Source organism: Amphibalanus amphitrite, unplaced genomic scaffold (assembly GCF_019059575.1).
Source record: "Amphibalanus amphitrite isolate SeventyFive unplaced genomic scaffold, NRLGWU_Aamphi_draft 000042F_arrow, whole genome shotgun sequence".
In the NCBI taxonomy this organism is placed as follows: domain Eukaryota; kingdom Metazoa; phylum Arthropoda; class Thecostraca; order Balanomorpha; family Balanidae; genus Amphibalanus; species Amphibalanus amphitrite.
In genome coordinates, this window is record NW_024881538.1 from 167,497 (window position 1) to 193,872 (window position 26,376).

Sequence of the window (26,376 nt, forward strand, 5' to 3'; positions counted from 1 at the left end):
TAGGTGAGATACCACTCAGTCCCACGACCGGTGTCAGGCCGAGTTTAGGTGAGATACCACTCAGTCAAACGAACGGTGTCAGTCCGAGTTTACGCGAGAAGCGACCGGTGTCAGCCCGAGTTTCGGTGGGATACGACGGTGTCAGTCCGAGTTCAGGTGAGATACCGCCACAACTCAGTCCAACGACCGGTGTCAGTCCGAGTTCAGGTGAGATACTGTCACAACTCAGTCAAACGACCGGAGTCAGTCCGAGTTTAGGTGAGAAGGTAGCACTCAGTCAAATGACCGGCGCCAGTCCGAGTTCAGGTGAGAAGCGACCGGTGTCAGTCCGAGTTTCGGTGAGATTCTGTCATCACAGAGACCCACGCCCGCTGTCAGTCCGAGTTTAGGGGAGACACGAGCGATGTCAGTCCGAGTTTCGGTGAGACACGACCGGTGTCAGTCCGATTTTAGGTGAAATACGACCGGTGTCAGTCGGAGTTTGGGTGAGAAGCGACCGGTGTCAGTCCGAGTTTAGGTGAGATACCATACCACTCAGTCAAACGACCGGTGTCAGTACAAGTTTAGGCGAGAAGCGACCGGTGTCGGAGTTTAGGTGAGAAGCGACCGGTGTCAGTCGGAGTTTAGGTGAGAAGCGACCGGTGTCAGTCCGAGTTTAGGTGAGAAGCGACCGGGTCAGTCGGAGTTTGGGTGAGAAGCGACCGGTGTCAGTCCGAGTTTACGTGAGAAGCGACCGGTGTCAGCCCGGGTTTCGGTGAGATTCTGTCATCACAGAGACCCACGACCGCTGTCTGTCCGAGCTTAGGTAAGACTCCCACCACTCACCACACACAAACGACATGTGTCCAACGGAACCCAGGCGAGAGCTGTCTGGCAGACGGTGCGGTGGTTTAGAGCAAATACACCGTTTCAGTACCTGAAGCGGAACCGTGCCATTTCATTGTAAGCAGCTAATTATACTCGAACTTAGGTCATATCGGGCCGTCTTATATTTATCGCAATCTCAAGCCTATGTAAATATACATAGGTAGTCACCAATGTTTGTCCGCTATATGTTGCACTAGTGCATCCCTCACTAGTGCACACACAGTAGTTAGCACACACACTGGTGCTCACTAGTGCATCCCTCACAGTAGTTACTGCCTGTGCACTACCGATGTCCACTACTGAGGACTGCATCCCTCACAGGCTAACCCCCTCCCCTTCCACGACCACAGAACCAACGGCTACACCATCTCGGAGACGATGCTGTGCGCCGGCCAGCCGGGCCGCGATGCCTGCCAGGGGGACAGCGGCGGCCCGCTGGTGTGTCGAGCCGACGGGACTCCTCTGGGGGACGGCGGAGCGCCCACCTCTGAGCTCCGGCTGGCCGGAGCCGTCAGCTGGGGAGTGGGCTGCGCCACGCCCGGCCTGCCCGGGGTCTACGCCGATGTGGCCGGCATGGCTGCCTGGCTGCGAGACGCCATCGGGGAGCAGTGATGGAAGGGGGCGCTTGGGAAGGGTGATAACAGGTCGCGGGGATGTCTGGGAGGTCGGTGATAAAAGTTCGACATTTTTTGGTAGGTGCGATAGAAGTTCAGGGATCATGGTTCAGGGTGTCGAAAGTTCAGGGTGTCAGTGGTAAAAATTAGGGGAAATTTGGGAGGCCGATTACAGGTTGGGAGAGAATTGATAAAACACCGGGGTACTTTGGGAAGAGTGACCAAGTGTCGGGATCCTCTGACAGGAGTGAATTTAATATTGGGGAAATGAGTTATGGTGGGCGGAACCTGGGGTAGGTTGGAAAAATGGGGCATTTTGGAAAAATAGAGATGCCCTTACAGTTAAAAGGAATAGGGGCACAGAAGGGAGGGTTGAAGTGAGAACGACGGAGCGGGTAAATCGGGGGCCAATGATAAACGTTCTTTATCGGGAGAGAGGACAGCAGGTGTCTTTAGAGTAGTGAGTCGTGGCATCGCTTTGGGATGCAGCCAGCAGGGACGTTATGTAGAGTGCAGGGGGCGCTGTCGATGGTAGAGGAGCGCGGCGGACCGGTCGACGTGGATCCCACAGGATAAAATGTGCCTTTCAAAACTGTACGGTGAAGATGACACTGCGACTAGACGATGAGGGTCACAATGTAACGGTCGATACAATGTTGTTTACCGAAAACAATGGACCAAGAATGATCAGCGGAACAACAGGAATAGATTGACTGTTTATTGCCGGAATATTAAAGTAATTGAAATAGATACATGATTTCATTTGTTGGTCAATAACATCGACATTGTGCTGACTGTTCTGTACGCTTAACATAAGCAACTTTCGCAAAATGGTTATTGATCTAATAAACGAAACACTAAATAAAACATATCGAGTATATCTTGCCCCCGTCAAGCCAATGTAGGTACACATCCAATTTGACGACCATCAGTAGGTCCCTCTGTCGCACATATTTCATATCATGTTAGACGAGTAAATGGATTTACAACAGCCTGAGACATTAACCAGCCTGACACACTGCTCCACAATAACCAACACCAGAGTGCGTAGCAGAATACAGCAGAGCAATATATAAATCATAACTCAAAGTACAACATACTCTTATAAACATGAGCGTACAATCCAATGTCTCTGGTCCGTCCCCCCGTACATGTAGTCAGCCCACCGCTCCGTATGTATCCACTAACTACGCACATCTTACCGATGATAAAGGTTCTCAGGGGCCACCAGAGCAGCTCAGTCAATAATCCATACAAAATAATATGTTTTAATAATCCATCCAAACGCGCACGAGAAGGGGTGATCCCAAAACAGTCGTATACGTACTCAAAACGGGTTGATTTTTCTTCTTGGAAAACGGTAACGGACCGTCACGTATGCACACCGACACACAAACTCAATTTACCCTCTCGGTCCCAGCGCAACGAGGCAGCCCCCCACACCTCCCCACAGAGCCAGCGCCGACCATTCAGCAAGCAGTCTCACTTCTTCATGATGCGCAGCATCTCCTTGTTCTGGGAGCCTATGCGCACGTCGGCACGGTCCGTCTTGGTGCTAATTCGGTCCAGCATCTGGTTCTGCTCCGAGATCTCCTGGCCGAGCCCCTCGGCGAGCCCGCGCAGTCGGCCCAGGCCCGAGCACATATCCTCTGCAGACACACATACACACGTAAGGGCGGTGTGGGACTACCTTGGAAGGGAAGGGTGCAGTGGGTGCATCGTACATTTGTAGGTACAGAGTGCATTAACTACAGCGCATATAAAATGCATTCAATTATAGGAATCCAGCAATATACGAGCAAACTCACTCAAATGTAATTGCAATTAAATTACGAGAGGCAATTATGGGACCAAGCAGAAGTTATTTGCGAAGAGACTTCATTAGTAGGTCCAAAACCCATGTCGTCCTGCCATCTATCTGCGATAGCGAAACAGATTATCTGAAAAGTGCAATCGAAATGAGCCTTTGAAATAGCGCAGTCCCTTTCTATTCGCCACGGAAGTCTGCGTATGGTCACTAGGTGGCTCTGATGGGACATGGGTTGAGACAGGGGAGGGTGCCTGTTATGCATAGCTTCAGGGGACTATGAAAGTCCAGTGCACACGTACAGTGGATCTAGTAAGGATCTCCAGACGCAACTAGATGGCGTTGAGCCTCAGTCGAGTCCATGTGAGATTCAAGGAGAGGTCACTACCGAGCTGAGCCCGTTGGGGAGGTGGGCGGAGGGGGGGGGGGGCGGTTGGCGAGGTCACGGTGCGGGTGACCTGTCAAACAGCCCCGGCGCGGTGGGGCACTGCCGCAGGCAAATGGCGCACTCCAGCGTTGTTCCATATCGCGGTGGTGGACCGGGCGGCCGGTTAGCTTGGCAGTTGGCTGCTTGGAAGGAAAGGATAATGAGGCATGGGTTTGCTGTGGCCGGCTCATCTACTGTCAACTATGGTGAACCCAAAGTAATGCAAATGTGATGTTGGTAATGCAGCTGGCAATGGAATGCTAGCGAATGCTCCGGGCGCCCAGTAGCTATAAGGATTAAGATTATTTATGTCTCCTGAAATGTTCATTGAATATAATTCAAGCAATAGAAACATCGTATCGTTCGCCAGTTTTTTGACCGGCTGGTGTTTCATGCGTATAACGCCCTTTGGCAAATAGGTAATTATCACGCAGGTGATTTTTTTTTTTTTTTTGGCTGGTAAGACAAAAGGTCAAATCAAGTCGCTAAGAGAAGATGAGGAAAAGTGAACGAATGCCACATTTTTGTGCATGAAGTCTGGAGTTAAAAAGCTAAAAGTTATGCGTGTAAGCTAAAAACAATAAGATCAGTTAATAAAAATATTTGACCCGAAATTAGCCTCTGTTTTGTCTGACCACGATTGCGTGTAAGACACCGGTCCAACCGGGTTCAACCCGGCCCAACCTGGTTCGGCTCCCCCTTTTTTTTAATATAAATTTGGCCCGGACCTTTTGAAAGAAAGGAATCACAAGGAGACAAAGTCCCCGCTAAGCTGAGCTTGTTGCGTTGACCCTGCTCTCTACCCTCCGATCAAGCAATTCCTGGTCTACGGCAGAATTTAGAGTCCAAATTTTAACGTGCGCACATAGCCGCGCACGGCCGGTCCCCTCACTGACTTCGCCTGGCAGCGGCCTGCCACCAACCACAGCCATACCCGTCAGGAGCCGCCCAAAAACGTCAAGCACACGCCGCGTTTCGAACCCGGACTTTTTCAACCGGGACGTGCGCTCTCACCATATGGCACATGGAGTCCAACGCTCTACCGACCGAGCTACCGGGACGGACATTTACCTTGGGGTCTCGCCTCGTGACATTGACAGACGTCAGACACCTTGGCCGAACTTTAGCCGAAACACTGAGTAAGCTGCGCAGGGCGGTAGGTGCTCGTAGTGTTGAGGTTGGGTAACCTGTGAGCTGAATGCGATGTCGTGAGTTCGAGCCCCACTCCCGAGTCCGTTTTTATCTAGACACGAACCAAAACCTTTCCTTCTACTGCAACACAGATAAGCACGATGACATATTTCCCCAATATCTTTCCCCGTTATCCTCTCCAAAAGTCAAAATTATCGCTTATCAATGTTCAGCTGAGTTTCATTTTTAAAGAAAAATATTTTTGGTCATTTGTCTGGAGCCGTTTCAACATTTTTCTTTTATGCTTCTTTTCGACCCGATAAAACCCACCAAAACTGAACGTGCCAAATGAAAAATATCTAACTCAAATACCAGTTTGGAAAAGCCTCATCATGCATCATGAAAAGCATCATGCAACTATCGACTGAATAGTTGCATGCTATGAATACGTCCTAGATTTCAATTATCATTGTTCAACATTTTGGCTGGAACTGACGGTGCCTCTGGCTTGCCCGTTTGTTTGAGATAATGATTCCCTTCAGTCGCATTCTTGCCGGTTCCACATGAACAGGATACCACCATACCGGAGTGAACGCACCCGCAACCATCATCCCCTCCCCTCAGCCTCGGCGCAGTGGCGGGCGGCGCGGCCCTGCCCGGCGCTACGCACGCCCTATGCGCCGTGATACCGCGTCACTCCCCCTCCCTCCTTCCCCCACAATGACCGGTGACCTCACTTCCCTCGGGATTTGGACTCGCCCTACCCCGACCGTAGCGCCACGTGGTGGCTCTGGAGATCTTAAATAGACCCACTGTACACCGGCTGCTCTGAATGCATCATTGAATGGTTCTGGAAAGGCAGTTCATGATAAAATCTAACCGTGTAATAACAGAAACTGGCTTAACTTTGTCTTTAAATCGCTCGAAAAACTTTGTTCCCAAATCGTTCGGAACTTAGTCCGAATTTTTCCAATCATGATTGAGGGAATCCGTTGCAATTCGTGCTAAAACCCGCTTCAATACGTGCTTAAAACGTAAGCACGAAGCAAAAAATAAATGCTTTAAGAACAAATTCATATACATGCCCTTAGAACCTGAATGATAAACACGCATTACCCACGTTCTAGCCCCGAGTCGCACACTGCTGCCGCTGATTCTTCTTCTAGCGCAGCCGAACAACATACACGAATACCGCGCCACACATCGCTAATAACACCCGGCCACTCACCAAGATTCCTGTCCAGCTGGGCGTCCACTCTGGCGTACGGATCAGCGGCGGCGGCGGCCCCGGCTCCTCCCACCGGCTCCGTGTCGTCCAGGCCCCGCACGCGCAGTCCCGGGTGGGGCTGCGCGGGCCGGTCGGCCGCCGCAGCCTCCGTGCGCCGCACTGTCTGCTGGAGGTGCGACTCAGAGCTCGACTGGGGCACGGAGGGCCGCGCCGGGTCGGCCGCCGCCGCGCTACGGCTGCCGAAATAGCTCTTCAGACTGCTGAACACGCTCTGGGGGTGAGAGAGGTGGGTGTTGTTAGGGAAGAAGCGGTGGCTCGGTGGCGCCATCTGCGATGTGGGAACTGTAGGTTCTAGAGACGAACGGTAGGCGGCAGCACAGCCGCACCGCCGTGCGAGAGCGGATTTTAGGACTAAAGTACGTATCGTATCGCTAAAGTACGTAGGACAAAAGTACGTATGCAAATGTTCGTACGCAAATATACGTAGGCGATAAAGTTCGTATGCCAAAAGTACGTACGCAAATGTTCGTACGCAAAAGTACGTATGCAAAAGTACGTAGTGCATAAAGTACGTATGTCAAAAGTACGTACGCAAATGTTCGTACGCAAAAGTACGTATGAAAAAGTACGTAGTGCATAAAGTACGTATGCCAAAAGTACGTACGCAAATGTTCGTACGCAAAAGTACGCATGCAAAAGTACGTAGTGTAAAATGTACGCATGCCAAAAGTACGTACGCAAATGTTCGTACGCAAAAGTTCGTATGCAAAAGTACGTAGTGTATAAAGTACGTATGCCAAAAGTACGTACGCAAATGTTCGTACGCAAAAGTACGTATGCAAAAGTACGTAGTGTATAAAGTACGTATGCTAAAAGTACGTACGCAAATGTTCGTATGCAAAAGTTCGTATGCAAAAGTACGTAGTGTAAAAAGTACGTATGCCAAAAGTACGTACGGTTCGTATGCCAAAGTACGTAGTGTATAAAGTACACTACACAGTGTAGAAGTAGGGTATGGTAGTGTAAGTTGAGCCACTTTTTCTTTATTGCTACTCTGTTGCCATACTAACAGGGAACTCATGATAAATTCATATACCAAATAGGTAATATAGCTATGTCCATTTCGCCCATTTACTCATCGAGAAATTTTGCTATGCCTTGTAACAAATGCTCATTAAATAAAGAATAAGAAAGGTATTACACATTGATCAACTTAACCCAAGGGTGGGGTACGTACTTAATACCCTACGGGCTACGTGCATTTGCTATGCGTACTTTTGTCCGTGACGTACTTTTGTCCACACGTAGGGTAGACCGGGGCAAGTCGCCCCGCCGAGGTAAAACGCCTCACCGATGTTTCTCGGAACTGGAAGGGTTCTGGGGAAAGATCCTCTCTTCTGTTAAATGTGCACTATATGATCATTATATGGGCAGACTGGAAAGAAATTGTGATAATTCTCTAAGGAGATATAGCCAAAAATGTGTTTGTTGAGTGATTTTTATGTTTGGTTGTCTGATTATACATCATCGCGTTCTTTTGTGGTTCACATCAGGTTAACAACTTTTATGTATTTTGAACAACTGTTGTCTAACGCTTATGATGCCGGGTTGGTTCGTGTTAAATTATGTCTTGCTGGAGCGCAAGGCGTTGTTCGCTGACCGAACTACGTGATGGGGTAAAACGCCCGAGTAGGTCGCGGGGCAAAAAGCCCCATGGGGCGTTTTACCTCATGTGTTGTTCGGACTACCCACTTCCTAATGTTCGGTAGCTGGCGAACAACAAGTTTCTATGCATTTATATGTATTTTTCTCAGCAACTGTATGGCAAAGGAAGTATATTGTTAACTGATTTGCATTGCAATAATTTATTATTTGGCCTTATGAGGCAGGTGAAAAACCTGGTCATACAATAGTGTCATAGCTGAACACTTGATAGGATGGAAGGTGTTAGACAAATGTATATTGATAAAGACAAGTAGAAAAACACGGAACAAAACACGGAAGGTGTTACCTTCAGTGCCGTGCCTCCAGCGGTCTAACGGACCTCTCATATAAGATTTAGCCAACTACCATGTTCAATCTTTAATCTAGTGTATGGGGCTTCTTGCCTCAGGCCTTGGGGCGTTTTGCCCTGGGGTTGGGGCAAAATGCCCCATTTGCAGTTGCTTCACAAATCACTTCCTAGCTGGGAGTCCGATCACATGTGAATGAATTTGAGGGATGGAATTTAAAATAAAATGTCCAAAGAACACATTGAGCACAAATTTGGCCTTCCAGGTCAAGGTGATGTGAGACAAAAGAAGGTACCTATGTAGCAAAATAAATTATCTGGGGCGTCTTGCCCAAGGCTACCCTACTTTATACCCTACGTACATTTGCTATGCGTAGGCTTTTGTACGTGACGTACTTTTGTCCATACGTACTTTATACCCTACGTACTTCTGCGATACGTACTTTTGTCCGTGACGTACTTTTGTCCATACGTACTTTTTACCCTACGTACATTAGCTATACGTACTTTTGTCCGTGACGTACTTTTGTCCATACGTACTTTATACCCTACGTACTTCTGCGATGCGTACTTTTGTCCCAGACGTACTTTTGTCCATACGTACTTTATACAGTACGTATTTCTGCGATACGAGCTTTTGTCCCTGACGTACTTTTGTCCATACGTACTTTATACTGTACGTACTTCTCCGATACGTACTTTTGTCCTTGATGTACTTTTGTCCATACGTACTTTAAATTGTACGTACTTCTGCGATACGTACTTTTGTCCCTGACGTACTTTTGTCCGTACGTACTTTATACTGTACGTACTTCTGCGATACTCCTACGTTCTTTTGCTTACGTACTTTTGTCCTACGTACTTAAGCGATACGTACTTTTGTCCGTAACCCGCGAGAGCCAAGGAGCACACCAGATCTACAGCGTTCCTTGGCTTGGCCGCCAAGGTTCCTGTCTCTGAAAGTTACGTGGTTAAGCATACATTGCTTGAGCCTGGAAAAGAGCACAAAAATTGGGCTCAGGCCCGGGTGACCTACGCCCGGGTGGCCTACGCCCGGCTGACCTACGCCCGAATTGCCTACTCCATCGAATGTCTACGCCCGGGTGACCTACGCCCGGCTGACCTACGCCCGAATCGCCTACTCCATCGAATGTCTACGCCCGGCTGACCTACGCCCGGCTGACCTACGCCCGAATCGCCTACTCCATCGAATGTCTACGCCCGGCTGACCTACGCCCGGCTAACCTACGCCCGAATCGCCTACTCCATCGAATGTCTACGCCCGGCTGACCTACGCCCGAATCGCCTACTCCATCGAATGTCTACGCCCGGCTGACCTACGCCCGGCTGACCTACGCCCGAATCGCCTACTCCATCGAATGTCTACGCCCGGCTGACCTACGCCCGGCTGACCTACGCCCGAATCGCCTACTCCATCGAATGTCTACGCCCGGCTGACCTACGCCCGAATCGCCTACTCCATCGAATGTCTACTGCTCCCCTCCTGTCCGATTAACGAGTGAAGATTTCGCATACCAAAGTGACCCTTCCGGGGGAACCGGCACCCGCAGTCAGGTAACAATGGGAAGGGTCGGAGGGACCGACCGCCGCGCCGCATGGTGACAGGTGATTCCCGGGACGTCCGAGCGTCGCCTTTCAGACGCATCGCCGCCTTCCCCCCCCCCCCCCCCCCCCCCCACCGCGCCGTGCCGCGCCGCACAAAGCAGACGGACCCTGTCGCGGAGCGAACTACCCGACCAGGCTGTCATCATCGGCGGAGAGCCTGAACTGCTTTTTTTAATCGTTGAGCTGATCAAGCTCGAGTAGCCATGCTTGCGTATTTCACGCTTCAGCCCTGCTGTGAGCCATGTTTTATGATTTCTCATTTCAGATCTTAACAATGATCTTAGGTAGGAAGAACCGTGAGAAACGCCCCTCCCCCTTAGCCCTCGCCGGTATAAGGGGGGGGGGGGTCGAACAGCCCCCTCTCGGTTTTCGATAGTAACTCGCGTAAAAACCCGCTGATCGCGACGGAACTTTCATTACCCTCGCGTTCATCAATTTTACACCTACCCTAACAATTTCATGACCCTGACGCAAATGACCCTTGACCTGTGACCTACTTTTCGAGACCATGTTTGGCCGGAATCGTGATTCGGCGTATGTCGTCTCCTCTTAGCCGCGCGTTTGCACTCTTTTCGTGATTTCAAGCGTTCAAACATGTGATATGATATTGCTCCTATGCGTTAGGGTGGGTGCAGGGGCGTCGCCGACGGGGGGTCGGGGGGGGGGGGGGGGGTCGCGACCCCCCACTCGTCAGAACCGGGGGGGTCGACTCCCCACTTTTGGCGATGCTGAGTATGTTTTTTTAGCTATCATGTCAGGGAAGTTGGCGTCAGCAACATCAACAAATACAACGTCAGATTCAGAATCGCTTCAAGAGCTCCCTAGTCCCTATTGCTTATAGGTCAATAAGCTGTGGGCTAGAACATCAGCATGACAATATGATTTTAGTCCCTTTTATCCCTCAAATGAGCGAGCGCGTCAAAACTGACTCAAGCGTTCGTCTGATTGTCAAAATAATGGTTGCAGTCGTTTCGTCGGATGACGTATCAGTAACTACGAGGTACCTGGCTAGCCTCAGCCCTGCTACCCTCGGACCTGCCTGCATAGGGGAAATGGGGTCAGATGGTGGATCCCTCTGGGGCTTTCCTAATAAGACGCGCAAAAAAGGAGTATATTGCAACGAAACTTCCAGTGACCTCGAGTTAATGAATTTTACACATATTCTAAAAAAAAAAAAAATTGGCCCTGATTCGAATATGGATGACCTTGGTTAACTTTTTTAAGTTTTATTTGCTTCCACTTACAAGTGTGGTTTTTGGGGCTGATTTCGAGTTTAGCGCCCGTTTGAACCGTTTGAAGTAGTTTTGATAAATGATGGTTATGTAGCATGTTACGAAGCTATCGTTGGTGGTTGTCAGTCACCCACTCTAGATGGCCGGCAGGAAGCCTGCTGGTCGACCTGACCTGACCCGACCCGATCTACCCAAAATGCATGGAGTCATCATCTTTGTTCAAGACTAACATCGAACTCGTACTCGGGACCCCGATAACAGCTACGGCTCACTAAGTTCTAGCAGGCGGCCAGATTTTTCCTACTTTTGGGCGTTGACCTAAGATGACCCGGCCAAGACCTTGAAATTGGGCATCATCGGCTTTCTCTCATCACGGGCAGCATTTTCGCTCTTCCGCGAAACTCTACCTCGATCAGGGGCCGAAAGCATGCCTTATGCGTTACGTTGGTAAACGTTTTACCTTAGCGACCCGCAAAATACGAAGAAGAGCTACAGCAACACAGAAAGCGTATTCGATAGCTTTTTAAAGCTCTTTCGCCAACTTCGCCTCAGATATGACTTCGGGTCTATGGCTTGTGTACCATAGAGTCCAAACAGCTAAACGGACGGATTTTGCCGAAACATTTGTTCTGTAACAACCTATGATTCAGTAATTGTGTATGATATTCATGTTATCACCATCGTTTTTGTTTCGTCGAAACACATCGCATGGCTTACAATTTGAACTTAAAAACTTGAATAGAAAACTTGACATCAGGTAAAGGTCATGACCTGACCGGAAAAGAACCTGCTGCATATAGATCGATCTGTGTTACTAAGCTGAACACACTCCAGGTGCTGTCATCGCTCTACAACGTCTCCATCAAAAGTTGTTGTCGAAAATGTGTTAGAGACCTTTGATGACCTAAGACTGACCATTTCAGTCACCACTGGTCATTAGTTGCACCTTATCTCTAAAATGAACAAGGTGCCATGGCTACAAAAGTATCTAGCGTTTTTAGCATATTCTTTCAAAGCAGAGGGCATCGTGCTTTTTCCCATATCTTATCATGATTGGTGAGGTCACACACCTATTTGACCTGACTTCGCTTCTCAGATGTAAAATCCCAGATTCATGAACTGTTGGCACTTATAATCCCATTCATTACACCGAATTTCAGACTTATAGGAGTCAGGAGATAATCTATAGGAATGACAAGATTGCAGTTTTAAGAGGCATTACAACTGAACTTGACATGACATTGTGACCTGACCTCAGGTGACCTCTGCTTGATTTTTATGCACGATGCAAAATTGATGTGCAATAAGATATACCGCTGCTTTCGCGGCGCTGCGCGCCGAGGTTTTTCTCCGGGCACACGAAAAAACCGGGAGTGTGGCTAAAAACACCCCTACCCATCAAGACGAAGACCGGAAACCCGACCCCCCCCCCACTCAAAAATCCGTGGCGACGCCCCTGGGTGGGTGTCAAGTTCACTTGAATCTCAGGACAGGTCACTGACCTTAAATGAGCTCGGTTAACTTTTACATGTTTCTAGGCTAGTTTTTTTTTATTAAGCTTAATTCGAATTTAGCAACCATATGAGCATTTACGAAGTAGTTTTGGTGCCATCGTAACATGTTACGAAGCTGTCAGAGGCGGTTGACACCTACTACGAATACCCGGCAAAACCACTACTGGTTGACCTGAACTGACCTGACCCGACCTGGCCTAAAAGCATGGAGACATCATCTGTGATAAAAACTAACATGATATTCGTGATCAGAACCCCGAATAACCCCGTTATAGCAGCCACACTTTACGACCTAACTGGTCTCGATTTTCCCGACTTTTGGGCCAATGACCTGGCTTGGAAGGTCAACCAATGACCTAGGACCTTAAAATTGGGTATCATCGGCTTCCTCTTGTCACGGGAAACACGCTCGTTTTTTCGCGAAGCTCTAGCTCGATCAGGGGTGAGACGGCAAGGGGGGTCCAACGGACTTCCCCCGCCCTTATACGTTTGCGGCTGTCAAAACACCAATACTGGCGAGGGGAAGTGTGTCACCGCTAGACTAGTTATTTGACCATATACTATTAGGTATTTATCTATATTTATTTATTTACGATCTCAAGCCTCCACGTGGTAGGTTTTAAAGCTTACGTCATTGCACAGTATGTCTTAAAAGTACCGCGCAAAGTAACAGTGGATCCATCAAGCCTGACCGAGGAAGGACTGCTAGTCACCGAAACAATGGATATCCTCGTCCATTCCCCAGGTCAATTGGTTCGGTGACTTTCAAATTATAGCAGGCCCTTCCTCGGTCAGGGTTGATGGATCCACCGTCACTTTGCGCGGTACTTTTAACCCTCGCCCTGGCAGGGCATTTTTCATAACACGGCCTGGTAGGGGGGGGGGGGGGTCGATGCGACCCCCCTCGCGATTAGCTCCTATGGCACCTAGAAATACCAAATTTGGTAGGTAGGTGGGCCCCCTGGAGTTCTCACACCTGTGCAAATTTGGTTGCTCTAGGTCAATATTTAGGGAGTTTTTGGGGGAAATAAATGTAAAAATTTCGCTAAAATAGGTCAAATGTTTTTCGCTTTTAACTTTTGATCCAAGATAGAGCAAAAAGAAAAGCAGACTGTACATACATTGGAGTGTTATGCATACATACATAGGTACAAACCATGGTCACAAGTTCATCGGTGCAAAACTCACAGCCTATATAACGCACTATGCCATATACTATTTTAAAGACCTTATCTTTCAACCATTAAAATTTCATGACCCTGACCCTAATGGCCTTTGACCTGTGACCTACTACTTTTCGAGACCATGTTTGGCCGGAATCGCGATTCAGCGCATGTCGGCTCGCATCAGCCGCGCGTTTGCAGTCTTTTCGTGGTTTCAAGCGTTCAAACATGGGATATGATGTTGCTCCCATGCATTAGGGTGGGTGTCAAGATCACCGGGAGGTCAGGTCAGGTCATTGACCTTTGATGACCTCGGTTTTCTTTTTTGGAGTTTTACATGTCTCTAGGCTAGTTTTTTTATCTGAATTCGAATTTAGCAACCATTTGAACATTTACGAAGTAATTTTTGTGCATTCGTAACATGTTACGAAGCTGTCAGAGGCGGTTGCCACCTACTACGAATACCCGGCAAAACCCTTACTGGTTGACCTGACATGACTTGACCTGACCCGACCTGGCCTAAATGCATGAAGACATCATCTATGATCATTATTAACATGATATTCGTGATCATCACCCCGAAAAAAAGAAACCCATAGCAGCCACCTTTACGACGTTCTAACATGTCCCGCTTTTCCCGACTTTTGGCCATTGACCTGACCTGGAAGGTAAGCCGATGACCAAGGACCTTAAAATTGGGTATCATCGGCTTTCTCTCGTCACGGGCAGCACGCTCGTTTTTTTCTGCGAAGGTCTAGCTTGATCAGGGCCGAAACGGCAAGGGGGGGGGGGGGGGCAACAGACTCCTGCCCCCTATACGTTCGTGGCTGGAAAAACACCAATACGGGCGAGGGTTAAGAGTGTGTCCTTTAACACAAAAGTTATTGTGTATTTGTGTTATTGTGTATTATTGGGTTTCTGGACCTGTTGATGGTATGCAATAAATACAAAATAAATACAAGTGTAGAAGGTAACGGTTGTGGGAATGGTAGGTCGTTACAGGTCTCGCGGGTTTTAGCGGTAGGTTTTGCACCTATAAAATTTAGTGTACTTCAGGCTATATCTTCGTCGTCTTAAGCTTTTAGGTGTTGAAGATGCGATCGACTTGTTGGGTAACAAGCCGGCCATGATCGTGTAAAATTACTTCATTGTAGATCGATTAGTTTCTGAGATATAACCGGAAATGTAAAAGCGCCAAACCTACCGCTTAATTTCGCGAGACCTGTACAAATAAAGGCTTGCGTAGTATTGACGGTATTGACGATATTTCGGAAAGTTTGGGCCCCCATCTTATTTGGGCCCTTTTTCTGAAAACCTCCCCCGCAAGGCGAAATCCGTGGCGCCGTCCCTGGTGCTTGGGGGGGGGGGGGTCCTGGTCGGCCTGTCCATTCGGACGGGCTAAGCCCCGGCGACTCTAGGCCCTAGGGTGTCTGCCCAGACCAATGTCTCCCCCTAATTCCTATCATTTTTCCGGCTCTGAAATGGTCTTGTCAGACCGAAAGAGCCTAACCACCCAACAAAACAAAAAGAAACAAGCATCGTGCGCCAGTCGCAGCTGGGCTGGCTGTGCAGCGCCGGCTCTCGATGACACGTCTATGGCCGAGTGGGAATGGGCGTGAATTGGTGCGTGTGCCTGTACTATAGCATAAGTGACCAACTGAGCTGTTTCTACTTTGATATATTGAGCCTGACTCTGGAATAGCCACACTTGAGTGGAACGGATCTAATTGGGACGTGAACTAAATAAATGTATGACTATGACTAAGCAGGTATGAGTAAGCACACAAAATGCAACACAAATCGGTTTCTTCGTTGGTGATATCACGAAAACGTGTTGGCAATAGTCTAATTATGTTACAAAAATGCGTGATAAAATCACTCAAATTAATTTGAAAATTCATAGATGGCGTCAGGGTACCGAAGTTGGCAGGTGAAATCGATCTCCCTTTCTTTTCCGGGGTCCACCTATGATCCACCTGGCACCTCTTGTTTACTTGTGAACCTACAAAAAATGTTCATTTCAATCGCTATTGCATTTGTTATTTTACACACTTAACGTCATGATCTGAGTAGAAAATATTGGCTGTGTGTAATTACTTTCCAATACCTTCCAACATTCACTGGACGCGCCGAGATATTTTTTAATATATAGCTTGCAAGTGTTCCAGAACTTAACTGAATTGAGTCACTCCAGGACAATCTAACTATTACCAAGCCGCTCATCAAATGCTACGTTGCATATCAATATCACACCCCTTTTTTGGACGCCTAGATCGTGCTATTATAACCCTCGCCCTGGCAGGGCATTTTTCGTAACGCGGCCTGGGGGGGGGGGGGGTGATCCGACCTCCTGGCGTTTCGAAACTAAGCGTCGTAGCGCTTCCCAACAAAGACAAGTCGATTGCTCTTTACGAGTATTCGCGACTGGTGATACCTATATTTTTATCCTAGGTCAATATTTGACACCGTTTTGGCTAGTCAACGATCAAATTACGGGGAAAAGCTAAAATTTTCCAAGCTATTTAGCCAATAATGGCAAACCTATGAAAGATATCAACATGAAACTTTCACGACCGTGTTTCTCAATGAATTAGCAACAAAATGATGCATAGTTCACTGCAGTTCAGTCATTACTGGCGTGACATAGTCCCCGGGAACACGAGAGTCACACCCGCCGCTGGCGAGGACGGTCCTAATTGACCTAAGGTGACCTTGTAAAGATCGAGGAACAATTTTGAAAGCATTTAGATGAAGATTGAACCACAGATTCGGATTCAGGACCTCAAGAAACCCCACTAAACACAGACATGCGAGGTCAATGACCTTTGTTGACCTTAGAAAGGTCAATATACAATGTAATGTTTCATGTCCTGTCAAAATCTGACATAATGATAAGTCACACAGAATAATTTCGTTCTTGTCGATGGGATCGCGTCCAGTTACGCCAGATGTACGATTTTGTCAAAAAGAGTCGGAGGTTTTACCTATTGTGAGGTCATAGCTCGGTGACCTGACGGCTGACATGACCCGAAAATATTTTTTACCGAAAGATTGAGCTGAAAGTTAGCATGTAGGTAGGCACCCACTAAGCCAGCATATCCATGTGCCAGATTTGGGGTGCTGTTGCACGTGCGCACGTGCAGGGGTTGATTCCAGATCTCGAAGACGGCTGGACCGATTGCGCTCAAATTTGGTACACGGTTAGGGAGCAGTTGGTAGGGTGCCGTGCAAAAGTCAGTTGGGACCCAGTTGGCACGTGCGCACATGCAGGGTGCCGCTTCCAGATCTCGAGAACGGCTGGGCCGATTGCGCTCAAATTTGGCACATCACTAGGGACCGGTTAGTAAGTCTTGGGGTGCAGTGCACAAGTTATTTGGTGGTACCCCCTCGCAATTTCGCACGTGCAAGGCCCACCCTCCCGCTCACTCCGTTGGTCGCCCCAAAAGGCGTTTTACTGGTGTGCACGATTACTTTATAAAAATGCTGAAGTGTTGCAAGTGATTGACAAATATTGTCCAAAGCATGCTGCCTTTGTCCAACCAAATTCCGATTTGGGCATAGGACAAAATCGGAATTCTGAAGGTACAAAATCCGATTGGCACCACTCTAACAGATGTGGTAAGGTTGTGATAGGTTTTACCGAACGGAGATATAGAAGATCTGTCAACTGACGAGAGAAGCCAACCTCTGTCAACTGGCTGGTGTGCAGCAAGCAGATATTGATATTCTGCAACGGTTATTTTTGTTGTTGTTTTAATCTTTCTTCAATAAGGTACCTATGTTAGAGCTGTTGTGCCTATTTGTTTATACACCAAACAACATCGGTGATAGCCAGATAACTATTCCATGGCGTGCAAAGAAAGACTGTTCAAGTTACCCAACGGTCGGGTTATTTGAATACACCGTCGCTTGACGGAGAAGAAAGGCTTTACTTCACATTTTTCAAAAAAAAAAATATGTTCAACTTGAAACTTGGTGCACTCTATGGCATAGGCGTAGGAACAGGGGGGCCGGGGGGGCCATGCCCCCCCCCCACTTTCGGAGGTGGGGGGCCAGCAATGTTAACTGGCCCCCCACTTTTTGCTGACTTAAGTGTCTGTCTGTACTTAGGTACCAGTGCTACCACCCGGTAACTTGACAACAATTCAGCTTGCCCTTTAATAAAGATTCCCTTTTGTTTCTACAGCGTTATTGACCGCAATTTCCTTCACTCAATGAAGGAAACCATATCAGAGACAAGACTGTGGGTCCTGGTGACAGCATTTTGTTGAATACGAGGCACGGGACAGCGAGCACTGAAAAGGTATAAGACAATACTAGCACGGTGCAGGAGAATGCGTATACAAACGACCAACGCTTGACGGCCCATGCCGGTCTTTTAGGGCCCCACACTGACCTCTAAGGGCCCATGCTGGCCTGTAAGGACCCGTCATTAGCCTATGAGGGCATTGTACGGGATTCTGAAGACCTGATGCCGGCCTCTGAGGCCCATCTTTGTTTTTGAGGGTCTTCTGCTGGTCTCTGGGGTCCAACACCGGCCCATGCTGGTATTTTAGGGTCCCACATTGACCTCTAAGGGCCCCGCACTGGATTCTGAAGATCCTATGCCGGTCTCTAAGGGTCCGCATCGGCCTCTGAGGGCCCACCTTGGCCTATGAGGGCCTTCCGCTGGTCTCTAGGTTCCAGGTCCCGCCCATGCCGGTCTGTTACGGCCCCACACTGACCTCTAAGGGCCCATGCTGGCCTGTAAGGACCCGCATTAGCCTCTGAGGGCCTTGCACTGGATTCTGAAGACCCGATGCTGGCCTCTGAGGCCCATCTTGGTTTTTGAGGGCCTTCTGCTGGCCTCTGGGGTCCAACACCGGCCCATGCCGGCATTTTAGGGTCCCACACTGACCTCTGATGGCCCATGCTGGCCTGTAAGGGCCCACATTAGCCTCTGATGGCCCAAGTCGGCATCTAAATGTCTCATCCTGCCCTTTGCAGGCCCTGTACTGGTCTCTGAGGGCCTCAACCCTCACCGACCGATGGGGGGGGGGCGGGTGCCGCCCCTCCATAGTTTTTTTTTTTCGCGATAGCTCCGAACACGCCGGTGATAGAGAGCTGAAGCTTTGCATACCTGACCTTTGAATCAAGCCGGATCTTTTGACACCAACCGCATTTTCGGGTCAGATCAGGTCACTGACCCATGAGGTCATAAGTGAACCTCTGCACGGTCTTCAGATGTCGCAACTTCGCAACGCCCTCACTGCCAGAGGAGATTTCACAGGGAAATGAACCTTGGAGGACCTAGTATCCATTAGGAGCATTCTTAGGTGTTGTTTTATCCGCTGGGACGAAAAACATCATCTCACATTAGGAGTCTCACAACTTGTACATCTCGGATTTTCCTAAGGTCATTTTCGTGACCTCACCATTAGGTATAAGTCAATGGGGATAAACTGAAAACTTTTTCTGGCGCCGTAAACGATCTTCAACTATCTCAAGCACACTGAATCTTTCATGCACTCCTTGCAAGGTTCGATGCGTCACTTTTGCAATGTTGACCTTGCGCGACGTCATTTATGAAGTTATAAGGGTCATATAAGTTTGTCGTCAATAACTACCGATCAAATTGAGCTAGCGAGTCGGGGAAGCCATCAATGGACTCAGGAAGACCTGCCGAATCGAATGATATGCGACATGACCTCCTTCGACCAATTTCGTGACCTGGGGGCGCTGACCTGACCGTGACCCGTGGTCAACACCCTCAGTTTACCTCACCCAAACAAAAAGTACATCATTCGACGCGCCTGAGAGAGGCGAACACGATGCTGGCAAAATCGCGGCTCTGCGGCCGTTTTTTGCGAAGTTATTCACCAAAAACGGAACCGTGCCTTGAGGCACTTGACCTGACCTCAGAGGTCACCGGTTGACCTAGAACCTTAAAATCGGGTATCGATCTCTGCGTCTTGTAACGGCGCACACGCTCGTTTTTCCGCGACGCGCTAGCTCAACCTGGGGCGCAACGGCGAGGGGGGTCGTACCCGCCCCCCGCCCCCTCGGCCGGCGCGTATGTAGAAAACCTATAGGTCCGGTCCGGCGAGGGCTAAACTGGCCTCTGATGGCCCAGACCGACCTCTAAAAGTCCCGCACCGGCCTCTGATAGTCAATCAACCCAGTTGCAGTGGTCGCTGATATAAAACCTCTTAAAAACGTTATAGGTCTGGCTGAGCCTAGCTGGGCCGTTCATGCTGATTTTATAGGTACAGGGTGACACACAAAAAAAAAACGGTCATCACCAAAATTCGAATAACTTCGGAAGTTTTATTCAGATCATCACCAAACTTCGGCCAATTTAGGTCACACCTATGTAGCAGACATCCACCAAGTTTCAAGTCTTCAATACGAATACTTTTAGTACAGTGTGTGTTTTACGGACGCTCCACAATGTGCTCCAGGTGAGCGCCCCGGCGCTGCAGGGCGTAGGCACACCTGCATCCGGCGGGCAAAGTTGTCGATAACCCGATAAGAATAACGTTTCAGGGGTAGCACACCCCCTGAGCACTGTCTCCAGAGGCCATTGCACTCTGTAAAGTGCACAGCCATCGGGTTATCGACAACTTTGCCCGCCGGATGCAAGTGTGCCTACGCCCTGCAGCGCCGTGGCGCTCACCTGGAGCACATTGTGAACGTCAGTAAAACACACACTGTACTAAAAGTATTCGTAGTGAAGACTTGAAACTTGGTGGATGTATGCTACATAGGTGTGACCTTAAGTGGCCGAAGTTTGGTGATGATCTGAATAAAACTTCCGAAGTTATTCGAAATTTGGTGATGACCGTTTTTTTTTGTGTCACCCTGTATATTGAAAAGACTCGCTTTGCACGTTTCACGCTTGCTCGTAATGAGTAGCTGCTGGATGCCTCTGGAATTTGCATGGGTGCCAACGGCTGCGGAGGACAGGGGAACGCGTCCATCAGTTTGAGTTTATGGACGGGAGTCTCCCTGAAATTTTAACCAATTTTGTTTTTGTTTTTGTCTCGATTTTTTTTTTTATCTCTGATCATGTTTGCGAAAACAAAGTGGCCGAAATCCGAGGAGAAATCGGATTTTGGGGGTAGGTTAGGTTTTGGACCTCTGGGACCTTGGCCCCCCCACTTTCGAAAACGTTCCTACGCCTATGCTCTATGGCAATGACTCTTGTCAAGTTGCTCTTAGGACAATAAAAATTTATTTCATTGGCTTCCACTCGCCAAACCCGCTTTTCCTATAGCTCAATCAAGGGATGAATCACTGGGTGGTTCTTTCGACCCCTCCTCACCCTCCTGCAATTGAAGTTAGCCGTTGTCAAAGACACTAATTCGTGCAGGGGCTCATTTTCACTTGTCCTTTTAATGTAATCGGTGACTTAAGCCAGCCGCCGGCCAAATGAACAAAAATCCATACAAACCCAGGTGATGCCACGGGCCCACGGCCCTCATCCTTGTCAGCGTCCACTCCCTCGGCGGCGGCGGCGGCGGCCCGCCGTGCCGTGCGCCGCGGCATGTTACCTCTCGCCGCGCCAGGGGCCGCGGGGCGGGACGCTACCCCCCGCTGCGCCAGGCGACCCCCGGGCCTGGGCACCGCCGCGGCGGGCGACGGACGACAATAGAGCAAACAAAGGATGGGGCCGCCAGTCAGCCGGCGTAGTGAATGGGTAAATCCTTACTCGATAATACAGCAGGGACTGCTCCACGAACACGGGCAGGCCGTACGGCAGTAGACATTCGATGGAATAGGCGATTCGGGCGTAGGTCAGCCGGGCGTAGGTCACCCGGGCGTAGACATTCGATGGAGTAGGCGATTCGGGCGTAGGTCAGCCGGGCGTAGGTCAGCCGGGCGTAGACATTCGATGGAGTAGGCGATTCGGGCGTAGGTCAGCCGGGCGTAGGTCACCCGGGCGTAGACATTCGATGGAGTAGGCGATTCGGGCGTAGGTCAGCCGGGCGTAGGTCAGCCGGGCGTAGACATTCGATGGAGTAGGCGATTCGGGCGTAGGTTAGCCGGGCGTAGGTCAGCCGGGCGTAGACATTCGATGGAGTAGGCTATTCGGGCGTAGGTCAGCCGGGCGTAGGTCAGCCGGGCGTAGACATTCGATGGAGTAGGCGATTCGGGCGTAGGTCAGCCGGGCGTAGGTCACCCGGGCGTAGACATTCGATGGAATAGGCGATTCGGGCATAGGTCACCCGGGCTGATCCCAAAAATTGTGCCTGGGTCCAGCTAATTGCCACTTTAAGTCACTATGACATCTTTCATGATAGGCCAAGTACGTACCAAGTGCATGAACAGTGAGCAGTCGTAAATTCAGAAATAGACCTTGGGTTAGGTGACGCCAACATACCTACACATGACATAGCCAAAACATTCAGATAGGCTAAGAAGTTAAAATGATATACATTAACAGATGCCAGGCCATCGAGAGGTCGCAGAACCCACGCATAAAACGAACGATGAAGTCCGTATATCGTATATTTGGGAATGAAATAAACCGCAATTGGGGTCACACCGTTCCGTGCTTCTATCCTCAGGAAACTGAAATCCTTCTCCTCCACCCCGCAACCCCCTCCGGGCTGGACAGGCAACTTTATCTCATGCGGGCTGCTCCCTTGGAGCGGCACCGCTGCTCCTGAGGGAGCGCACCCCGTAGCCGGGTGCAGTGAGTGCCTTGGGGCTGGGTGGCCTGTCCTATGGACGGGCTCAGCCCCGGCGACTCACTAGGGTGCCTGCCCAGACCAATGTCTCCCCCTATATCCTATCATCCTCCCGGCTCTGAAATGGTCTCATTGGACCGAAAGGGCCTAACCCAACAAAACAAACAAACAAACAATTGGGTTGGGCTCAGCAGAATCAAGTGGCACACCTAGGAAAGGAAAGGCAATTGTTGGACATTTGAAAAAAAACGTTAAATTCAACCTACGCTCATCCCAACTGTTTGAAACGACCACCGTGTTTCGGGCAGCGCAGCTCGGTTCGGAGCTAGGAGCGGTATGCCAATACCGGCAGGCTGCCCCACTGACGTAGCGGGCAAATAAGTCGTTCATCATATCCTTGTTACCTCAAGAACTAGGGACTGGGGTGTTCATCCAGGAATTTTGAACGAACTAAAACATTCCGTCAAGAAAGAACACGGGGCGAAACCACTGACCAAGAGAGCACGTCTAACGGTGAGAGGTGTTGGCCCGTTGGCCGTTCTCTGGTTTGAAGGAGCGGTTTATGAGCGACAGAGCGCGTCAGGATGCTGGAGATTGTCATGCGACCCGCCGTACGTAGCTGTGCTGACACTGCAGCCCTAAGAAGGTATTTGTTAATTGTTACAGCAGAAAGGCGCACCTTTTCAAGGAATACCGGGGCCCTGTTCGGTCGCTGTTTTTATATCAGCGTGCTGTCGGTTTTCCCCATATAAGGAAGTTATTGCTGGCGCGGCTTGGCCTCTCATTGGTCTAACGAATAGACCACTTGAATTCGACCAATGAGGAGCCAAGAAGCAGCAGCATGGTCGCAGCCTGCTGATAAATAAACGGGGTGCGAACAGAGCTCGGCTTCCGATGCACTTGTCGTCGGCAAAATTGGACAATTTTTCAATTACCCCAAAACAAAACATTACTTGTTTCCGCGTAGTCCCGACCTGAGTGGCCTCAACTTAAGTTTCTTGAGTAGGGCAGTTGCGACGAATGTCATACCGCTCCCACCACCGAGCGAACCTGCGCTGCCCGAAACGGGGTGGTTATTTCAAACATCTGTGAGCTTAGGTTGAACGGAACGAATTTACTTTTTTGTTTGTTTTACAGCAAATGTGCAGCAACTGCCAACTGCCTTTCTAAAAGTGCATCACTTTACTCTGCTGAGTGCAAATAAACCGCGATAACGCAGGTATTACTTTAAGAAACGTGTAAAGTTGTTGTAAAATGTTCAGTGGCCAGGCACAAGGGCAAATCAGCGATTAAAACACTCCAACCTAATTGATTCGTTTTGGCGAGGAATCCCGGTATCGAGCGAGCGAACAGCTGAAAGGATTGGGCATCTGCAGTAAGATCTGCAGGCTACCATAATGATCCCTTCATCATACACTGTCATGCCTTCGTAAGACATCACAAACAATGGATGATGCTAAGCAAGAATCGACCAATCCACCTGTTCTTACTTCTTACTACACAACTACTTACTTCTTACTTACTACAACTACACTGACTGGAATGCAACTGCACTACTTGCACCAGTACCATATAAACAGCATTGAGTGTGGACAGTTTATGCTTATATTGTCATTATCAGTCTAGATGATTTTTGATCAATCATGCTTAACCCGCGCACCGACGGGGGTCTGCGCCAACTTAGTACCGACGGGGGGGGGGGGCGGATGACCGCCCCCCCCCCCTGAGATCTCGAGAACGAAGCAAGATAGCGACAAGCGGTAAACGGCATCGGATACGCACGGTCAAGATCTACAATTTTTACTAAGGTCATTTTCAGGTCAGGTCAAAGATGACGTCACAGGGGTCGAAAAAGTCAAAATGGCGGCGCTAAATATGGAGAGAGTTTTTCTCGAATAACTTTCGAATTAGTCAAGATAGGAACAAACTAAGGGCATCATCGTGATCCTCTCGTCAATCCGCATTGAATGATATATATGTTGACCTCGAAAGGTCAAGGTCAAAGGTTGACCTCAGGTCACGTGACCTCGAGGTCATCATGTATATCATTCGATGCGTCTTGACGAGCTGAACACAATGAGACCATCCACGCGTCTGTATCTTGTTCCTGTACGGAGTTATTGGCCAAAAACCTTTGGTGACCTTTGATGACGTCACATGACCTCACAGCTGCCCAACAGCAAAACAGACCTCAAGGTAGTGAAGGTTGATCGTATATGAAGTCATGTATGGTATATGGGGCCATTCCGACCCGTTTTAGTGGTAAAAACAGGGAGTTGATTTTTCCCCCATTGACTTATAATGGGGAGGTCGCGAAATTGACCTGACCTTAGGTCACCGATATCAAAATTCCGAGATATACAAATTGTAGCTACTAATGACCTAATAACATCCTGCGACTTTCAAAGGCCTCCGACATCTACTGTAGCTCTGGCACGGTGACAAAGTTGCAAAAAAGTGACTTGAGGTTGGGTCATTCAAAGTGACCTGGTGACCTGACCTTGAAAGGTAGGAGGTTCAAACTTGCACACCATGTGTAAAATTGATAAGGGAATAGTCATACCAAATTTCGCGGCGCTACGCGCCGCGGTTTTCCCGCTATTCGCGAAAAACCTCAGGGGGGGGGGCGGATATCCGCCCCCCCCCCGTCGGTGCGCGGGTTAAACTTATGGTCCATTTTTCATGAAGTAAAAAGCAAAAAAAAAAAAACAGACAAGTAAAATATGATGTTTTTTGGCCAGCCAAGGAACTCATAGCTACAGTGCACAAATTCTGAGAGGCTGCAGTGATTGAGGACTGGGGAGGAGAGTCTTGAGAGGAAAATCTTTCAAATCAGTCTCAAGGCAAGACTGCTTCATTTCTTTTCTCATTTTCAACATCAAGCAATGTTGAAGAGCAACTGAACATGATCCAGAGTTCAGAATAATGCTTAGGTACCCAGACTTTGAGCATTCTGGCTGTATCTGATAGTAGGTATGGTAGGTAACAAGGGTAACAATGCCTGTAGACCTTTTCGAATTTCAATATGAATTGGTTGGTCAAATTATACTCATTTGCCAAGTTAGTAGGAAGATACCTTTATATTGCTGATATGCCTTTGACTTGTGTTGAGTGTAGCATTAATGTCATCCAGCCTTCTCTCTGTATTCTCCAGCTGTTCTCTCTGCCTCATGAGCTCCTGAAAAGTCAGCAGAGTGGTGTGATAACACGATCCAGCACAGGGTAGGTGAATAATGCATTTTCCTGCAGGAATTTTGCACACAAACAAGTGAATCAATGTGTCAGGCATGTACCTTGAAAGTAACTTGGCATTGGTAAGGCAGATTGCACAAGCTTTCAATTTTCATGTCATTAGGAAATGCAGTAGCTCAGTAATCTAACTTAAGTTATCTGACTACATAACAACATTAAATCACCTTACAAATCTGCATCCTATCTTGCCAATACCCAACAAAGGAAGGTTCCTACCTCTGCAGTCTCAATGCCAGCTCGTTCCGATTCTTGAAGCAGCCCAACTGATCGGCTAGATGAGTTCAATGTACGCTCCTCAATTTTTCTTCTCTCTTCTTGCAGTTGCAGCCTGCGATCTTCCAGTGGATTTCTGGGTCGAGACTGATGCTCTGGGAACATGTATCCCGATGAACCCTGTCTAGGGTGCTTCAGAAACTCATCATCTGTGACATCCTCCACAGCAAAAAAGGGATTCTTTGAATCACTCAAATAATTATTTCCTGCCATAGCTGATGCTGATTTTTAGAATTGTAGAATATCTAGTCAGCAACAGATTCTCCTGCTCGAAAGCATAGGTACAAACTCAACAGCCTTTTGCTCAGCAGCCCAAAACGCAAAAAAGCGACACAAGTCTATGAGCCAGTCCTATTATTTTATCGTGTTCTAGGATTACTGTGCCTTTCATCGTCAACAGCTCATGGACATTGAAGTTTCTAGAGGTGCAGCTTGCTTGGAAAGTTGCGACTCAGAGCTCGACAATTCTTCAATATGATTTTTTTCTCCATTTAATGTAAAATTGTCAAAAAGGTATAAATAATAAGACATGACTGCTACACAGAAAGATGTGTAAAAT

At 48.7% G+C, this 26,376-nt stretch overlaps 2 protein-coding genes across 2 annotated transcripts in view; one reads left to right on the forward strand and one right to left on the reverse strand.

Annotated features, from left to right (window-relative positions):
• The window catches only part of LOC122375932 (trypsin alpha-3-like), a 33,445-nt gene extending 31,097 nt beyond the window's left edge, over positions 1–2,348 (forward strand). Inside the window, exon 5 of the mRNA XM_043355528.1 lies at positions 1,218–2,348. Within this exon, the coding sequence (XP_043211463.1) occupies positions 1,218–1,479 (262 nt within the window). The 3' untranslated portion in view covers positions 1,480–2,348. The remainder of the gene's footprint in view (positions 1–1,217) is intronic.
• On the reverse strand, positions 2,186–26,274 carry LOC122375937 (synaptosomal-associated protein 29-like). Its single transcript, XM_043355540.1, has 4 exons — positions 25,761–26,274; positions 25,369–25,470; positions 6,075–6,345; positions 2,186–3,130 (listed from the first exon to the last, which is right to left on the reverse strand). The coding sequence occupies exons 1-4, from the start codon at positions 26,028–26,030 to the stop codon at positions 2,964–2,966; spliced, it is 810 nt and encodes a 269-aa protein (XP_043211475.1). The 5' UTR covers positions 26,031–26,274; the 3' UTR covers positions 2,186–2,963.
• Positions 26,275–26,376: the final 102 nt, after the last annotated feature.